This window comes from Eublepharis macularius, chromosome 3, assembly GCF_028583425.1.
Source record: "Eublepharis macularius isolate TG4126 chromosome 3, MPM_Emac_v1.0, whole genome shotgun sequence".
NCBI classification, from domain to species: Eukaryota; Metazoa; Chordata; class Lepidosauria; order Squamata; family Eublepharidae; genus Eublepharis; species Eublepharis macularius.
Genome location: NC_072792.1, coordinates 95,644,088 through 95,662,755, shown reverse-complemented (window position 1 = coordinate 95,662,755; position 18,668 = coordinate 95,644,088). Strand labels below are relative to the sequence as shown.

General features: G+C 44.6%; 1 protein-coding gene across 1 annotated transcript in view; it reads left to right on the top strand.

Annotated features, from left to right (window-relative positions):
* Positions 1-6,965, top strand: part of SIM2 (SIM bHLH transcription factor 2) — a 71,705-nt gene extending 64,740 nt beyond the window's left edge. The window contains exon 11 of the mRNA XM_054973072.1: positions 1,503-6,965. Within this exon, the coding sequence (XP_054829047.1) occupies positions 1,503-2,227 (725 nt within the window). The 3' untranslated portion in view covers positions 2,228-6,965. The remainder of the gene's footprint in view (positions 1-1,502) is intronic.
* Positions 6,966-18,668: the final 11,703 nt, after the last annotated feature.

Genomic DNA, 18,668 nt, shown 5'->3' with positions numbered 1-18,668 from the left:
AGGGATACTGTAGGCAAAACTGTTCAAACCCTTGATAAAATTTTATTTTTATACCTTTCTAGTTTCTTCACTACCATTTCATATTTTTGAGCATTGAAATTATGCCTGTCATGAAAATGTAAGAGGCTGATAGGTTGTAAAGTACAGTTTATAAACCTGACTTGCAAAATCTGAGAAAACAGTAGTTTTTATAACCATACGTTACATTTATATTTCTCTTTGAATGTGACACAACAGTAACTTTTAATAATAATAATAATAACATTCGATTTATATAGTGCCCTTCAGGACAACACCCACTCAGAATGGTTTACAAAGTATGTTATTGTTATCCGTACAACAATCACCCTGGGAGATGGGTGGGGCTGAGAGAGCTCCAGAGAGCTGTGACTGACCCAGGGTCACCCAGCTGGCTTCAAATGTAGGAATGGGGAATCAAACCCAGTTCTCCAGATTAGAGTCCCTCTGCTCTTACCCAGTACACCAAACTGGCTCTCAAGACGAATTTATGTTATTTTTTTACAGTTATAACCTAAATTTTTTTGCAAAGGAAATTTAAACGGATGCCAAGATTCCATTTGACTTTTCTTAAGGTGCACTCATATAGATTTCTTTCAGTATAGAACATCTCAGAATGTTAACTAGACAAGCCACCACAATATCACCTATTTTTCTCTCTGTGGTGAACATAGCAGCTGACCAGGGGAGGGGGAATGTTTACATCAGAAAAATAGTGTGGAGGAAAGATTACATTGCCCTTTCCTCACACTGTTTCAATGGCATTTTTTAAAATGCAAGAGTTGCTCGTGGAACTCCCACAGAGATAGTTCTGCAAATTGTTGAGTAGTACAAAATTATATAGCTCTTCTACTAGCAGTGCTGTGAGCTAGAAATTTTGTTAGATTTCATGGGGTCAAATTAGAACAGATGTTTGGACTGCAGTATTTAGAACCATACCTTCTATGGAGGTGGAGATATAACAGGAAAAAGCATTTTTCTGAATACATTCCTGTTCACAATACTAGTTTTTATTTTGGGATGCTCATTTTGGAAGTTTCCACAAAATAGCATAAATACAATAATAATACAAATGCAACCCCCTTTTCATGTTTTAAGCCTGAATTAATAATCTGTTTTAATTTGTAAAGGTGTATCACCCTCCAAAACAAAAATAAACCCAAACATTAAAACTTTGATAGCTTGAAAAATTCCAGGAACTTCCACTCCAGTTACCTCAAAGAACAATTGACCATTAATGTTTAGACATCCTAAGAACCTGTTGATCTCCATCTTGCAATTTGAGATAGAGAAGCTCCTCCATTTCCCCATACCATTTGAAACAGAAGGCAGCAGCTTCTTAGGTTGTCAAAAAAAAAATTCATGGGCAAATGTAACCACTCTAAATCAGTTTTACACCTTATTCAGGCATATCAAATGACAACTTTAATTTCAGTTTCTATGTCAAGTTGCTTTCTTAATACATCTCTTTTTTTCTCCTTAAGTGCCATTACCAAACAGAAGATACAGCCAAGAAAGTACATCTGACAACTTTGCAGGCTGTGCAACCTTAACACCAAACAGTAGATACAAAGAAGAGATCAATGATTCCAACATTATAAAACACAGCAAAATGGAAAGTAGAATCTACCCCCCACACCATCATCATTTCATTAAAGAAGAGAATAAGCTAGTATTCAACAAAGATTTACAAGAAAAGGTTAGTATTAGCGAGAAGCCCTTTTCAAACTCCTTAGCCACTTCATTTTTGTCAAAATCAGAATGTTTTCAAACACAAGCTATTGGACAATTAAGTCACCTTCTCCCAGTTCCAACTGTATATGAACAAACACGGAGAATTTGTATGAAAGAACCAAAATTTGAGCATATTGCCCATCATGCAGCAAATCTAGGTGAGATGGAAACTGAGGAAAGAATGATGGTAAAACTTGATTATGACTCTGAAAATGATCATGCAGTGGATGTGAGGCATACAGGACAAGTTCCATTTGTACTTCTGAACTATCATCGTGTTTTAGCCAAGCATGGCACATTTCAGGCCTCTTCATGTACTACCACAGGACATGTAGCAGAAAATTATGGACGCGAAGAAGTGAATACATTTTACAAAAACCAAAGTTCCTCATCAGCCTCATCCCCAGAGGTTCACAGGGAAGCTGCACTTTCCCATTATATTGGAACTTCTGTAATAATAGCTAATGGAAGGTGACAATGATAAAAAGCAGGTTTTCATTTAAAAAATAAATGCAAACTGTAATGGTTTCCAAAAAACACGAGAATACATGGTTCCATTTTTTGAGCATGGTTCAATGAGACACAAACTTGCATGCATTCTTGGCAAGCCATGTGTAACTGTACCTTTAAGGTCAGAAAAAATACACTTAGCTTAAGTGCTTCATTGTTCCTGATTAATCTCTGCAGTTGACACTGCCAGTAAGAAGCCATGTAACAATCATTTTATTTTTTAAAAGTACAACTTAAATTATATGTATGTACTGATATGAAGCTTTGTTTTCTTATAAAATATGATTCCAAAATGTATTTGAATGTCATAGACAACCTGACAAAGGAGACAGTACCATTATTTGTGAAAGTCTCTTAAATTGCCTTCAGATACATTCACATCCTGGGAATGTGTCTTGAGGATCTGAATTCCTGAAATTAAACCTTTAATTTTAATATGGTTTTGATATATTTTACATGGCAGCCAAGAATTGGCCACTATGTGACTACTATGCATCCTTAAAGAAATTAAAATCTAACCACCCAGCATGCCTGGAAATATCTACCAAAGAGTTCATGATTTTTCACATTGTGTGAAAAAAGCTATGGGCAAGAATAATTTTTTGAAAAGACTTTCAATTAAGAATCTGTTCAAAGGATTTCCTGTTTATCAAATACACTTTCCAGGTATAATAGAACGTTCAGAAGAGAGAGCCAAGAAAATAGTTAACATGTTTTATCAATTTGGCCCTAGTAATAAAATCTGAAATCTCTTTCAGTTTCAGTGAACATTTCTCTTTATGTGGGGTTTTGTTTTTAGTCCAGCAAAATGTAGTGCTTTTATTGCTCACTTAGCTAAGATACAATAAATTGTATTTAGGAAAAGCACTAATGATGGATAGGCGCCTACATCTTGTTCTGTATTTTCAGTAGAGCATAAACTACACTGGATTTTGTTGGGTTGTTTTTGTTTCTGTAATGTTGAATCTAGAAAGTAAGACAACCCAAGTGCTTGCCTACATTTTGTGCTGTAAGCTTATAGCTGCTGCTCTGATCCAGATCTCATTAGGTGCTCTGACACACACAAAAAGCTCTTCAACAAAGAAATGCACATTGAAGTAACTGGGGAAGCCAATGTATATATAGGAGATGCTTTAGGGATCTTTTACATACAAGGAGTCACTTGATTGTGGCAGCTACTTATCTTTGTAAAGCTGATGACCCTCATACTAATATTTTCTTACTTAACATAACATGACAAAATGCTCCATAATATGTAAAATGATATGTATTTGAATACACACTAGCATTAAAAATTGTGAGCACTGGAGTCATGTTATCTTTTAATTTGCACTGATAAGTTCTATTTCTTAACATTTGTTGGAAGTTGGAACTACAGTAAAAAGCTTCTTAAAAGGACACAGATAATGCGCAATTCCACTAGACGTGGGACAAGTGGCTATTGGGAGGGGGCTATTCAGTATAGCTAAAACCAGGGCTGCCAGGTCCCCAGGTAGGGGTGGGAAATCCCCTACTCCCATCCACCCCCTACCTCCACTCAACTGGATGGCGAGGGGAAAAGGAGAACAGCCCTCCTGGGCACGCTCCTGGCTCTCCCGCAAGTGACATTATCATGCCATACCAGGAAGCAAAAAAGGTGACTGCTGGGTCTCCCTCTCTCATTGGGAGGGTAAAGGAACCTGGCAACACTAGCTAAAACTGAAATTAGATTGTTTCTCTAGCAAACCATATTTAATGTCTATTGTGCAACATGAAAACCATGTTTTCATTAATTACAGTGTTTCAAAAGTTTAATAAACTGAAATTAATAATAGGCGTTTCTTGAAATAGTTATAGTATAAACGCACACAGCAATAAAACCCATTCTCTTTTCTAGTTTTATAACAGTGCAGTCCTAAGCAGCTATAGGCTTAGGTTATATGATTTAAATGGGTTTAGAAGAGTGTAACTCTGTTTAGGATTACCATATAAATATCAGGAAAAATACGTTTTAAAATCAATGTTGATCTTTTAGTACCATTCTATGAAAAGCTTATAATTTTTAAAGTGCACATTTTAAAGTAGTGCTAAGATGATATGTACTGTAATCCCATCAGAGTTAAAAGTGGGCTTTGAGTTTAAGTCAATAGCCCTGAAAGCGCAAGCCAAGTTTCTGGGTAGACTGTTGCTAGAAAATGCACAACACTCTCTTACCGTCATCCCATCATTTACCTTTACAGTCAATTTAGCATCACTCCTATTGATTTAAAGACAGATGCTAGGTTATTGCTTTTTCTTGAACAATGTTTGCTTAAGCATTTCTTTGTTGCCTTGTTCTTTCCCTCTCTTGTTCACTCTTCTTTCAACTTGAGAACAAAATGAGTGCTTCCAGATGAACTTGCGATCATTCTTTCATTTTAGTACGCCCAGAGAAGCTTTTATGGTATTTCATCGTTCTTCTGTGCAATCCCACATTGGGACTTCTTTAGAGCTCCGTTAAGGACAATTTCTTCCCCATCACGTAGAAGCCTTTTTTCCCACCTAAATGGGCATGTGACTACCTAGGAGGAGTGATCCCATCCCTCAGTTCTCTTTTAGCTGCCGCAAGAAGAACTTTGTTCATGAGCTCTGCTCTTTTCATATCTGATAGTTCATCTTCGGCTTCCTTTGTTCTGTTTCTTCTGACTTTGGTCTGTTTTGGGGGACTGTTACTATACAAAGCAGAGCTATAGAGCTGACAGCTTGTCATTCATGTGGTATGTCCTAACTGTATTGCAGGAAGTAGAGGAGCACTCGTGTACAAGAAAATAAGCCACAAATTGCACATGTTCAGTTTACTTCTGTTAACTTCAAGTGGTTATGCAAGTTTATCATTATTACTACTCAATCAACAAGAATATTATGCAAGTTATATTGCTTCAATCCTAGTCATTGAAACTAAATTTTGTTTTAAAATAGGGCTTAAAACACAAGGCTACAGCCCAGAAATAACTTGTCAGTTTGGTAAATCTCACCGTAGCAAGTAAGATTCATGAGTCTCTTCAACATGCACTATGCTAGCTTTTGCAGGTCAGTCTGAAGATTTGTGCTACTGTTTCTTCTTTGCAATGCTTTCATTTGTGTGAGGTATTGCAACAGAATAACAGCTATACTAACAAAACTATTTGCTGAGGCAAAAAATGTTAGGATCAGCCTTATATTACTTCAATATAGGCAATATTATCAGAGACCTCATTTTATAGTTGATAGAGGGGAATTTTTCCTTATAACATCTAAAAAATATCAAATCCCTGTAAGTATAAATGCAGACAGCAATTGAACCACATGGTATAAAGGACCTTTTATATGAATCCTATTACAGTAACATTTTATTGTTATCAGATATAACATTTCATTTTTTTACCATATTTTATTTTCAGTATACCAATGTGTGGCCATTCATATGTTTAACAAAGTGTATACAGAGACATGCACATTTACTTTGTTGGGACTGAGATGTCACCTGCCTCATTAAAAGAAATCTGATTCATAGCTGTAGTATTCAAAAAAGCTCCTTAAACTTTTTGTTTTTATAAAATATTTTTATCCAGAAGATACACATATTTTACTTGTTTCCCCAGTGTTGTTTAGGTAGCACCTGATTGTTGTCCAAGGCTGGCTGTTTTAATTAACCTGTATTTTTAATTATCATTTAAGAAAAATGTTTATTTCTGAAAATTTATTTGAATTTAAACTAAAATATTTACATTTAGAAAATACTCAGTTGCATATTGTCATATAAAATGTTTGTACTCGGAACATGAACGAAGAATTCCATGCAAAAGTGAGAGTTCAGAAAATTAACAACAGAAACAATCAGTATTCAGATTCTATGTTAACATAAGTAATTTAAGATTTTTAATAAGTTTTTATTATATAAAATGATAACTGAAGCCTAGAAAAAAGCAATTTGAAACTTTAATTTCATTTTACCATTCACTCTGCTTGATGATGAACCATAAAACCTTTATCATTGAACTTTGTTGGATTCTTTACACACTTAGTATTTTCAACCTGAAACAAAATCTTTGTGTGTGTGTGTGTGTGTGTGTGTGAGAGAGAGAGAGAGAGAGAGAGAGAAAGAGAAAGAGAGAATGAAGAATGCCAATGAACAGTATAATACTGTATACTGAATAGTATAATACTGGTTTCAGCCTAACAGAAAAATATGACCATGTGACACCACATGGTTTATATGCATAACAAACTGCTCTGCTGGGTACAGTTTTGTAGATGCTCCCCAGATATCCACATCAGTTAAATTACAACCATTTATCAGCAAACCATTTTAAGATTACAGAATTAATGACACTAGTTAATAAGATACGGCATTCTAAATAAATGCTATTTTCTAAAATCACTATTCAATTTTTCAACTCATTTCTTGAAACTATTTTTGTTTTTCCCTGATCTAGAACATTAGAGTTTGATTTTAAATATGTGATGCAAAAATCAATTATTAGATGAAAAGTATGTGTCAAGAGCAAAACCCACAAACACATACAGTCTATTATATGTAGGATTATATATTTACTCCCTTAAAATGTAAAGGTTTTTTTGCTTATTTATTATGTAAGACAAAATGTTGAATAAAATAATGTAGCCAAAGGAATAAATGGATTTCTATTATTTGCTTGGTTTTACAAGTACCAATAATTCTTATTAATAAAATACACACAATTAAAGTTAAATGTTTATTGTATTTTTAAAATTAGAACTTGTGTGTGTGTAATTCTGTCAATGAAAGACTTGGCTGTTTTGTTCTCTCTGCATAGCAGTTTTGGAAAAACAATCACATTTTGAGGAACTGATCCAGAGCTTTTGAATGCTGTTCTGTTGCTGTTGAGTACATATTGCACACAGCTTCAATTATCTGCTTTAAATTTTCTATATACACTCTCCCCCACCTGACTTATAATCTATAATCATGTATATGAAAATAAGTTACATTGATATGAAAAGGGTTTATTTCCAAGCAAAGGTTTTAAGAATCAAAGTGACTTAATCCTTGAAAATGCTGGAATAGCAGGGCTCAGTTCTATCTAGATTGCTTGTGAATCTTACTCAACAGAGAAACAGCTGGTTTTTATGGGTTCTCTTTCTAGTATATAACCTCAGTAAAAGAGTGGTGGATTTTCTCTTTTCTTAGTCATGCATGCAGCATCTGTGTTGGTAGTTATAATCTTATTTCTTCTCCAACTATGCTCTTAAGAGGCAGAACTACATAAATGAATTTTTATGGTTTTAGCAAAACCAACATTTATTTTAAAATCCTCTATTTGGTCTTAAAAGAAAGCATAGTCAATTTCATAAAGATGTACACATTTGATGAGACTTTTAGTCAGACTGGGACACATTTCTGTAAGATATATACTTTAGAAAGTTACAGAGGATAATGAACTACTAATTGGAAGCTTATTCTTAATTCTGAGTAGGGCTTTTTTTCAGCTGGAACGCAGTGGAACGGAGTTCCGGAACCTCTTGAAAATAGTCACATGGCTGGTGGTCCCACCCCCTGATCTCCAGATAGAGGAGAGTTTAGATTGACCTCCGCGCCGTGGTGCAGAGGGCAATCTAAACTCCCCTCTTTCTGGACATCGGGGGCGGGGCCACCAGCCATGTGACCATTTTCTCCGCGGGCAACCCACTGAGTTCCACCACCTCTTTTCCCAGAAAAAAGCCCTGATTCTGAGTATCTGATGAGAATTTTACAGTTTTAGGAGTTATCTCTTTTATCTAGCTACAGCTCTGATCCTCATTCTTTTCGGATTCACATACCAACTTACTAGAATTGCTGTCAATAAACTCCACAGATATTTTGAAATATGTAATAAGGAGTTTTATAGCTAAGTCCAGAAGAAAAACTCATATCGCAAAAAATGTGGGCAGTATAAATGAAATATTTTTAAAACCACTTCATCAAGCAAACAGTCTGAAAGCCGACATCAAGCACAGAGCGGAAGAGGTGTTTTCGAAACCTGGACACTTTAATAACATTACCCATTTTTAGGGGGATACTTCTGAATTTCAGGATGCCTGGCTGGCTCCTTCAGACTTTGTCCAGACGCATTTTGCTATGCTGTTTTAGTCTCTTTCAAGGGCTGTTACAAGCTTTCATACCAAAGTTGTGAGTAGTTGCTAAGCTTAATTCAGAAAACAATGTAATTTCAAACTGTATTCCCCATATACCTTTAGCTGAGTGTCCTATAGAAAGGCCCACAGGCGTTACTGACTGCAACAGCTGCTAGTCAGAAAGACCTTATTCAGCTGTTCTATATAAAACAGGAATTTTCCTTTGGTGCATCAGAACAGAAGCAAAAAAAAAGCAGGTATATGACAATTTGTAATTGATACTGATGTATCTTTCACCCTTACTTCAAAACAATATGTAGCCTTGTATGTACGAGAATAGGCTATTAAAAGGCAGAAGTGATATTCTCACTTAATCGAGAACTGTGATTCTCGAAAGCTTATGCTACAATAAAGTTGGTTAGTCTTAAAGGTGCTACTGGACTCTTTTTGATTTTGCTACTACAGACTAACACGGCTAACTCCTCTGGATCCACTTAATCTCCTTATGCTTCAATATGTCCACACTTCATTAGTTTTCATTTATAAAAAGGAAATTAAATGAAGAAATTTTCCAGTGCAAGAAATTCCAAGGTAGAGCTTGAATAAACACTATTCAACACTTGGTATTCTTATTGTTCGGGAAAGAAAATCTGTTTCTTTTACAGAGGTTAAAGGCATTTCACCTAAATGTGACAATTTCTCTGCCTCTTATTTACATGCATATTAGTCTTTTTTTTAAAAAAAGTGGTAAGAATAATCATCACCATCTGTCCCAATTAAATCAATTAAGTTTTATGCTAGAACTTTACAGATTAAGACAGTGTCATAGAGCTAGGTTCAAATCCCTGCCCAGTCATGAAACTTATTTGGGCTACTCTTTGCCTGACCAATTTTATTGTGAGTACATAATGGAGAAGGGTGTCAAGAAACTGGCCTGTTCTTAGCCTGTTTCTTGGCCAAACTCATGCTAAGGCATATCTGCCTGGTAGGCCTCAAAGTAGGATTCTGGGAAATTTAGAGAAACTCAGATAACATAGTTTCCAGAAAGATAAGCTTGGACATGTTGTTTGCAGTACCCAGGGATCAGTGAGATCATGGGAGTATCAAGGCTGAGTGCTGAAAAGGGAGGATTGTCCTTTGCATTCTATCTCATTAAGGATCTGAGAGCAGGGGGTGGGGTGTTGATCTGATTGAAAATCATATAAAATGTTAAGGAAGGTTAGGTCTATTAATGGTTGTTAGCCCTAACAAATATGGAGCATCATTCCTGTGATTCCTCAGTCATACTAAGATTTGCCTGCTCCTTCATATCCAGGGCCGGCCTAAAGGTTTTTGGTGCCCTAGATGTACAGAAAGCTCAGAATTCTCCCACTACACCCTGCTGCCACAAGCCAGGTGTTCAGAGCCACTGCCATAAACAAGTTAGACACAGAACTGGCTGGGTGTAGAGCTTCTGCTAGTGGAGCAGGGCAGGTGCAGAGCTGGTTGGGGCCTGCTTTTCCTCCCTTGAGGGAAGGGAGGAGGAATGCAGTCTGTGTAAGCAAGGCTGGGCCGCCCATGTGCAGCAGCAGCAGGGCATGGTACCTGGGGCTGTCACTTGCCACGCTTTCCTGTATACTGGTACTTCTTGTGCTGGATGGGAGAAGGCAGCCAGGCAGGCCAATAACAATGAGGTTTCCATCAGGCTGCCCTCCTCTCTAACAGGCAGGTGGCTGTGATACCAGAGCTGCCAGTTGCTGCACCTGCCAGCACACAGGTGTACTGTGCTGGATGGAGGAAAGAAAGGCAGTAAGCCTGGCTGAATTGGCAGTATCACTGTGGCCTCCATCAGGATTCTCTCTGCTGGGCAGGTAGATGCAATACCTGGAGCTGCCACTTGCCATGTCCACCCATACTCAGACATGCACTGCACCGGATGGGAGAAAAGACAGGCCAGTCAGCCAACTGCAACAGTAGCCTCACGTGCCCTCCTTTCTGTGCCAGGCAGTGACACTGCACCAGGCTGGTGCTTGCCACAACAGGCCATGACTGAACCCGCTGTTGCCATAAGGAAGTCTGGCTTGGCACCTTTTCAGCTGTGCCACCACAGCCTATGAGTGACACCACAGCCTTTTCCTTAAATTAAAAAGCTCCAGCTACTTGCCCTTATTTGTATGTTCCTGCTTCAATAAGTTTCCTGGTCATTTTCTGTACCCTTTCATCTGTACAACATTACATAAATCTGTCTGTCATTAAGTAAAGACTGCATCCTAAGCTGAAGGAAAGTTAGAAACCACATCCACATTATTCTGGAATTATCCTAGATGGGCAATAATGAAGGTTTATGCTTTTCAGTGGGGATGGGGTTACAGATGCACAAGGACAAACTGGAAGGGTGATTTCTGCTATTTTGGCCAAGAATTTGGATTTTCTCTCTCACACACACACACACAAAAACAGAGAGAGATGCTCTTTTCTATTGCAGAGTTGGACAGCCCGGCCATACACAAATCATGCAGGACAGACAGATTTCATTGGGATATAAAGGAAGTGCAAAACATGTGTGGGCTCTTGTGTATCAGCTACCTATCCCTTAGCCCAGCTCTTTGCACAAAGAAGGGAAGAGGTTCTCAGCTACTGTATTCCTTCTTCCTGGCTCTCTCCAGCAGCATCCTCTCTGGCTTACTTCCCATTCAATGTTTAAAGCAGCCTGTCCATGATGTATGTCCCAGGGCATCCACAAATTCTTGCGAGCACCACTGCCTTTGTGACAGGCTGAAAATGATGTTCACTGCTATGATGTTCCCTCCTCTTTCCCTCTTCTTTGTCCTTAAACAGCAGAAATGGTACCAGAGGCATTTTTAAGATTCAATAGTACCTAACTATTTTATTTATTCTAGATGGGAAAGGTCAGAGGAAATCAGGGGCTGAAGATTTCTGAGGTAATTCAACATAGAAATCTGAAGTAAAATCAGTACATGCACACACTTTAGTTCTTCTGCTCTTTGCTGATAGGGTAAAGGTAAAGGTGCAAACACCGAGTCATTACTGACCCATGGGGGGATGTCGCATCTCTATGTTTTCTTGGCAGACTTTTTACGGGGTGGTTTGCCATTGCCTTCCCCAGTCATCTACACTTTACCTCCAGGAAACTGGGTACTCATTTTACCAACCTCAGAAGGATGGAAGGCTGAGTCAACCTTGAGCCGGCTAAGAGAACCTGGCTTCCACCAAGATCGAACTCAGGTCATGAGGAGACCTTGGGCTGCGGAACTGCAGCTTACCACTCTGTGCCACAGGGCTCTTTGCAGATACTTAAATTCTTATGTTTATAGGCTTTTGTTCCTGTGTTTTCTCCAAATACTTTAGTACACTTTCTTTTAGGATACTCTTTTGCTTTTGGGTTTAAGAACGTTGGTACCTACTTTCTAGTACCTCAAGCTCCTTCTTGTCAAACACCAGTGTTTTCCTTCAGTTTTTAACTGAATCTTGGGGTCTCCAAAAGGCAGTTTCCAACCACACCTGACCAGTGATCTCTTCACTCTTCAGAGCTAATTCTCTGTTTAACTGGGTAGGGAAAGTTTCCTCTCCTTAGAAGATCTAGTCCCTTCCTTTTGCCCAAATGGGAGTCTGCACCTACTCCCCAAACTTCCTTGCCAACTTTCCCTCAGTTCTCCTGTCTGTGTTAAACTGCTCACAGTCAGGGCTGATGTTCGAAAAAACAGGGTTAACATACATGTAACTTATGTTCATCGAGTTCTTCTGTGCTGACACACATGGGGACTGCGCAGGCGCAGGCCAGCCGCCGGAGAATTTTCTAGAGCTTCCATGGCTCCGAAGGGGCCGTTTGTCGCGCGCCTCAGCGACCGTTTTCCCGCCCAAACGGTCACGTGATCCTCCAGCGACCAACGGCCCCTTCCCTCAGTTCTCCCTTGCCGCCGCTTGACCAACACACCTCAGCCGTAACACCTTAAAAACACCAATATCCGTTACAGCCATCACATTATTGTGCATTGGAGTTCACAGCGGGGTAGGAGGGAGGGTTGTGTGTCAGCACAGAAGAACTCGATGAACATAAGTTACAGGTATGTTAACCCTGTTTTCATCTTCGTTCTTCTGTGCCTCCACACATGGGAGTGTACCAAGCTTCACACAATAAGGAAGGCGGGGGTGAAGTCCAACACAATTTTATTAAGCAAACAAGATCAACAATAAATAGATATGCATATATACATCTATGTAAAAATACTGTGTAAGGACACATAAATATTCAATATTTACATATATACACACCCCCAGGTACATATATACACACTTTCACTCAAGGGTACCCAACAGGTACGCCAAGAAAGTCATTCCAAAACTCCCTCAGGAAAAAAGGGAGTGTAAGACAGCCTTGGCCACAGATACATCCTGCTCCGCATTGACATCAACGGCGTAATGCCTGACAAAGGTGTCTGCAGAGGACCATGTGGCTGCTTTACAAATGTTAACCAGGGGCACCCCCCTGAGGAGTGCCGAAGAGGATGCTTGGGACCGCGTGGAGTGGGCTCTGACATGAAGCGGGCAAGCCACCCCTGCTAGGGAATAGGCCTTGCCAATGGCCGTCACAATCCACCTAGACAGGGTCTGTGAGGAAGCCCTGTTACCCTTGTCCTTGGCCCCAAAACATACAAACAGGTGAGGACAGGTGCGGAATCCCTTCGTCCTATCCAGGTAATAGGCTAGGGCCCTCTTCAAGTCTAGGGTATGGAGGGCCTTTTCCCCCTTAGAGGAGGGTTGAGGAAAGAATGCAGGCAGTGAGATATCCTGCGAGAGGTGGAAGGCGGACACCACCTTAGGCAGGAACCCAAGGCAGGGACGCAGGACCACCTTGTTGGGGTGAAACACAAGAAAGGGAGGGTCAGACCTCAGTGCAGACAGCTCACTGACCCTTCTGGCCGATGTGACGGCCACCAAGAATGCTACCTTATAGGATAGCATATCCAAGGGGCATGTAGCCATCGGTTCAAATGGAGGCAACATGAGACGTGAGAGCACCAAGGACAGCGACCACTGAGGCACTGGCGCTGACACAGGTGGGTAAAGATTGTACATGCCCTTAAGGAACTGGCGGGATTGTGGGTGAGAAAACACCGTAGCACCCTCAACTCGGGTGTGAACAGCTGATATCGCTGCCAGGTGGACCTTGAGGGAGGAAGCCTTCAAGCCCAGGCCACGCAAGTGGCACAAATACTCGAACACAACCCCCAAGGGACTGTTGTCAGGCACCACCCCTCTGGCAAGTGCCCAGAGCTCAAACCTGCGCCACTTGGCCGCATAAGCGCGCCTAGTGGATGGTCGACGAGCATTCAGGAGGACCCTCTGCACCTCGTCAGTAAAGCCTACCGGGGAGGAATGATCCGCCACGCCGTTAGGTGCAGCTTCCTGGGATCGTGGTGGACTAGGCTCCCGTTTAGGAGAAGGTCTTGCCGAGGGGGCAGACTCACATACGTCCGTTGGGACATCTGCAGGAGCTTCGGGAACCAAACCTGCCGTGGCCAGAAGGGGGCCACCAGGATGCAGTCCGTCCCGTCCTCCTCTATCTTGCACAGGACCCTGGGAATCAAGGGGAACGGAGGAAACATGTAGTGCAAGCCCTGCGTCCACGTAAACTGGAAGGCATCCCCAATAGAGAGGGGGTCGCTCCCTGCCCTGGAACAGAACGTGTGGGCCTTGGTGGTCGCCGCAGTGGCGAACACGTCTATCACTGGATGACCCCACATCTGGAAGATCGGCCCAACGCACTCTACGTTCAGTTCCCACTCGTGTTCCAGTAAAGGGACCCTGCTGAGGGCATCTGCCCGGGCATTGTCCGACCCAGCCACGTGTATAGCACGGAGCGACACGCCGTTCTTGATAGCCCACTGCCAAGTGAGTGTGGCTTCCCGGCACAGGGCCATGGACACTGTGCCCCCCTGCTGATTCACGTAGTACATGGCAGTCGTGTTGTCCGTCTGCACCAAGACATGACGATTTCTCAGCAGTGCTGTAAGAGACACAAGTGCGAAACGAATGGCCCTTAGTTCAAGCACATTGATATGGAGGGTCCTTTCCCTGTCAGACCAGACATCTTGCACCGACACATCACCACAGTAAGCCCCCCATCCCAACAGAGAGGCATCAGTGGTAACCGTGATATCATGGTGTTGATACCCGAAAGGGGTCCCTCTAAACAAGTTGTCGTCAGACAGCCACCAGTCCAAGGAGGAGAGGATGACCCTCGGGATAGAGAATTTGAGGGACGGAGGGTGCAGTAGAGCATCATACCTCCGCACAAACCAGTTCTGTAGAGGGCGCATACGCAGCCTAGCGAAAGGCACCACAGAGGTGGCCGCTGCCATATGCCCTAGTAAGCACTGGATAGTGCGCACAGACTGGAACCGGTTCTTTTTAAACATGGACACTAGACCCCTTAGGGACCGAGCCCTCTCCAAGGGGAGCAGGGCCTTACCCTCCACAGAGTCTAAAAGTGCACCAATGTAGGACACCTTGCAGCTGGGCACCAGCTTGGATTTCTCCAAGTTCACCAGGAGCCCCAGGCGTTGGCAAGTGCTAAGTACCAAGCCAATGTCCTGCACCAGCCTAGACTCTGATTCAGCCACGATGAGCCAGTCATCGAGGTACGGAAAGATGGTACAGCCTTCTTCCCGTAGGAAGGAAACCACAGGGGCCACACATTTAGTGAACACTCGTGGGGCAGTGGACAGGCCAAAGGGGAGCACCTTATACCGGAAAACCCGTTGCCGGTAAACAAAGCTCAGGTACTTCCTGTGCTCCTTCCGTATGCCCACGTGAAAGTATGCGTCTTTTAAGTCAAGAACCGCAAACCAATCCCCCTGTTTCAGCAAGGCGATCACAGCCGCCAACGTTACCATTTTGAATTTGGTCACCTTGAGGAAGGCATTAAGGCCCCTCAGATCCAAGATGGGACGTAAGCCCCCATCCTTCTTAGGGACCAGGAAGAACCTAGAGAAGAATCCCTTTACAGAGTCCTCATAGGGCAATTCTTCCACAGCACCTTTGGCCAAGAGCGACACGATCTCCGCATCCAGCTCGGCCATAGTGTTATTGACAGCTGTCAGGGGTGAACTGCATCTAGGCAGCTCAACGAACTCCAGCCCGTATCCCAGTTCAACAATAGTTAAGACCCATGAGTCAGATGTTATTGACTCCCACTCAGAGAGGAGTGGACTAAGTCTGTCCGAAAAGTTCGGGGATACGGCTGGCGTGACCCGTCAGTACTGCCTCCCGGTGCCCTGCTGATCCTTCTGCTGGGCCGGTTGTTGTGCCGGACGAGGCTTGAAGGGCCGACGCCTCCTCTGCTGTTGTGCGGGAGGGTAAGGCCGCTGTTGGTAGGCAGGATACTGCTGGTAGCCTGGCCGCTGTTGATGGTATCTGCCTTGGTAATGGTAAGGACCAGATCGGGGAGCGTACCGTGACCTGGAGGAGGGCTTGTCCGCTGGAGCCAGGCCCAAAGACCGCGCCGTCTGCCGGTCCTCTTTCTTTTTCTTTAGGGTCTCGTCGGTCGCTTTGGAAAAGAGCGAGTCCCCCTCAAATGGCATGCTCTCCACTCTGGAACGCACCTCTTGGGACAGGGCCGTAGACCGCAACCAGGAGTGGCGCCTGAGGACCACCGCCGAAGCCATTCCTCTAGCAGCAGTGTCAGCAGCGTGGCTTCCAGCGTTCATCTGCTGCTTAGACAGCCTCACAGCCTCTGTCTGCAGCAGGGACACCACAGCCTTCTGCTCAGGAGGGAGGTCTCGCGTATAGGATGCCAACTTCTCCCAGAGGTACAGCTGGTACCCTGCCATGATGGTCTGATAGTTGGCAATCCTCAGACCTAGGGAAGAAACAATGTATTGGCGCCTGCCCATGGCATCCAGTTTCTTGCCTTCCTTATCAGCAGGTACCGAGGAGTGACCCGATCGCCTGGGGTTGAACTCCTCTGTGACCAAGGAGGAAGGTGGAGGGTGTTTCACCAGCGCCGGCCAGGTACCCTGCTTGATCTTATAGAGCTGCTCAATCCTCTTGGATGTTGGAGGTTGCTCGCAGGGCACCTGCCACACCTTCTCCACGATTTCCTCAAGACCCTCGAGCATGGGGAAGCCAACATATGCCGGGTTGTCTCCATAAATGCGCTTGAGGAGCTTGTCCTTGGTCTGGGGAACCGCCGAGGAGATGTCCATCTCGAGAGCCTTGGCCATCCTCGCCATCTGGTCGGCGTAGATGCGGAGGTCCTCGAATGGCGAGTCCGCAGATGGTACAAGCTCTTCAGCTGGCGATGGTTCGGACCAGGACTCCGACTGGTAGCCAAAGCTCTCCACATCCTCCTCATCGGAACCGAGCTGGGATTCCGGAACCTGGTGCGGAGGGGGAGCCCACGTCGACCTCGATGTCGAAGGCCTCGGTTCCGACACGGAGAAACCTGCAGGTGCCCCTTCCCACTGGCAATGGTATGGCGAGGGGAGGTAGGAGGCCTGTCGATGTCGGGACGCGGTGGACCGGACCGATCGGACACTGTCCCCAGATCGACGTCGCTCACGACCGGCAGCTGGTGGAGACGGACGGGCAGGCGACGGACGGCTCCGACGAGGAGACGGGCTCGGTTCCAGCCTCGGCGACCGAAGAGCAGGCGATGTTCGGATCCGACGGCGCGGGCTCGGCTCCGGTCCCGAAGAGAATTCTGCAGGCACCGTCTCGAAGGCCATCGGATCCGGCACCGGCACGGAGATGTCCTCTGGCTCCGGGGAATCCAGATGAGGGGAAGGCGTGTGAGGAAGCACGATGACCTCTTCCTGGGGAGCGGGATGTGGCGACCGGTGATGTTTGGTCTTCTTCTTCTTCTTCGCCGGTTCCGAAGAAGACCTCGGAACCGACGCGCTCCTCGCCTTCGAAGGGGACCTCGGCCTCGATCTCTTAGATTTTACCGGAATCGACCCGGTCGTCGGTTCCGATCGGGGACTCGGTAGACGGATCCTCGGTTCCGATGTCGGTCTCGGATCCGACCTGGTGGAAGATGCGCTACGGGGCGGCCGCACCGGTCCCTGCGCTGGAGAGGCCGTTCTCGACGCCGAGGCACTCGGGGGACGCGGTTTCGACCCCGACCTCGCGGAGGCCACTGAGCCAGCTCCGGAATGCCGTTCGGCAGAGGGGCTAGGGCCGGCCTTGGAGGAGGGCAACGGGGCGCCTCCGGACATGACCTTCTGCCACAGGGAGGAGTTAAGACGGGCCTTGCGCTCCTGTCGGGCCTTGCTGGTGAAGCCCTGGCAAATCTTACAGGCCGTTACATTATGGGTCTCCCCCAAACAGAACAGGCACAGTTCATGGCCATCGGTCTTGGCCATTTTAGTGTGGCATTGGAGGCAATGCTTGAAGAGAGCCTTTGAGGCCATCTTCAGGGGCACGCAAAAGGAAGGTCAACAAACAGTCCGAGTCAAATTACCGAGTCCACAACAAAGTCCAAACGAGATCCGAAGAATAGTCGAGGTCACGAAGTCCGAAGTCAAAAGCCAAACAATCAGTCAGAATAAAGCACGAAGCACAAAAGCACAGAGCAACGAAGCTCACGTTCTCTCCAAGCGGCGGCAAGAAGAGAACTGGGAAGGGGCCGTTGGTCGCTGGAGGATCACGTGACCGTTTGGGCGGGAAAACGGTCGCTGAGGCGCGCGACAAACGGCCCCTTCGGAGCCATGGAAGCTCTAGAAAATTCTCCGGCGGCTGGCCTGCGCCTGCGCAGTCCCCATGTGTGGAGGCACAGAAGAACGAAGATGAACTGTCAGTACTCAACTCCTCTGAGAGCCAAACTACAAGAGATGCATTACACGGGGCGAGTCCACGCATGTTCACCTGGGAAGTGTAGTTAGAGATTCCTTCCCCTCTTTGTGAGAACAGATGGTGGACTAGCAGCTGTGGTGGCAGTCTCAGCAGCTCCTTCTGCCACTGCTCGCTGCCTGCCAGCTTCAGGCTCCCCTCGCTCTGGTTTTCCTCCAGGAGTTTAGGAGCAGGAGAAGGGCATGTCAGCAGCAGCAGCAGATCTCTCTGCTGTCACTGCGGCTGGAACTTCGCCGATGCAGTGGCTGTCTCCGGAGCAGCTCCTCATGGGCGGGCAGGCAGCCTGCCAGATGCAGGGCACCATGGGAGAGACCAGTGCCTGCCCATCCCCCGAACAGTCTTTGGGGGCCCTCACGTCTGGTGGGCTTGTGCCTGAAAGAATGATTTGCGATGGCTGCTGCTGGCTTCCTCTGGCTCTTCGGCCAGCGAGGGGAGCCTGAAGCTGGCAGGCAGTGAGCAGCAGC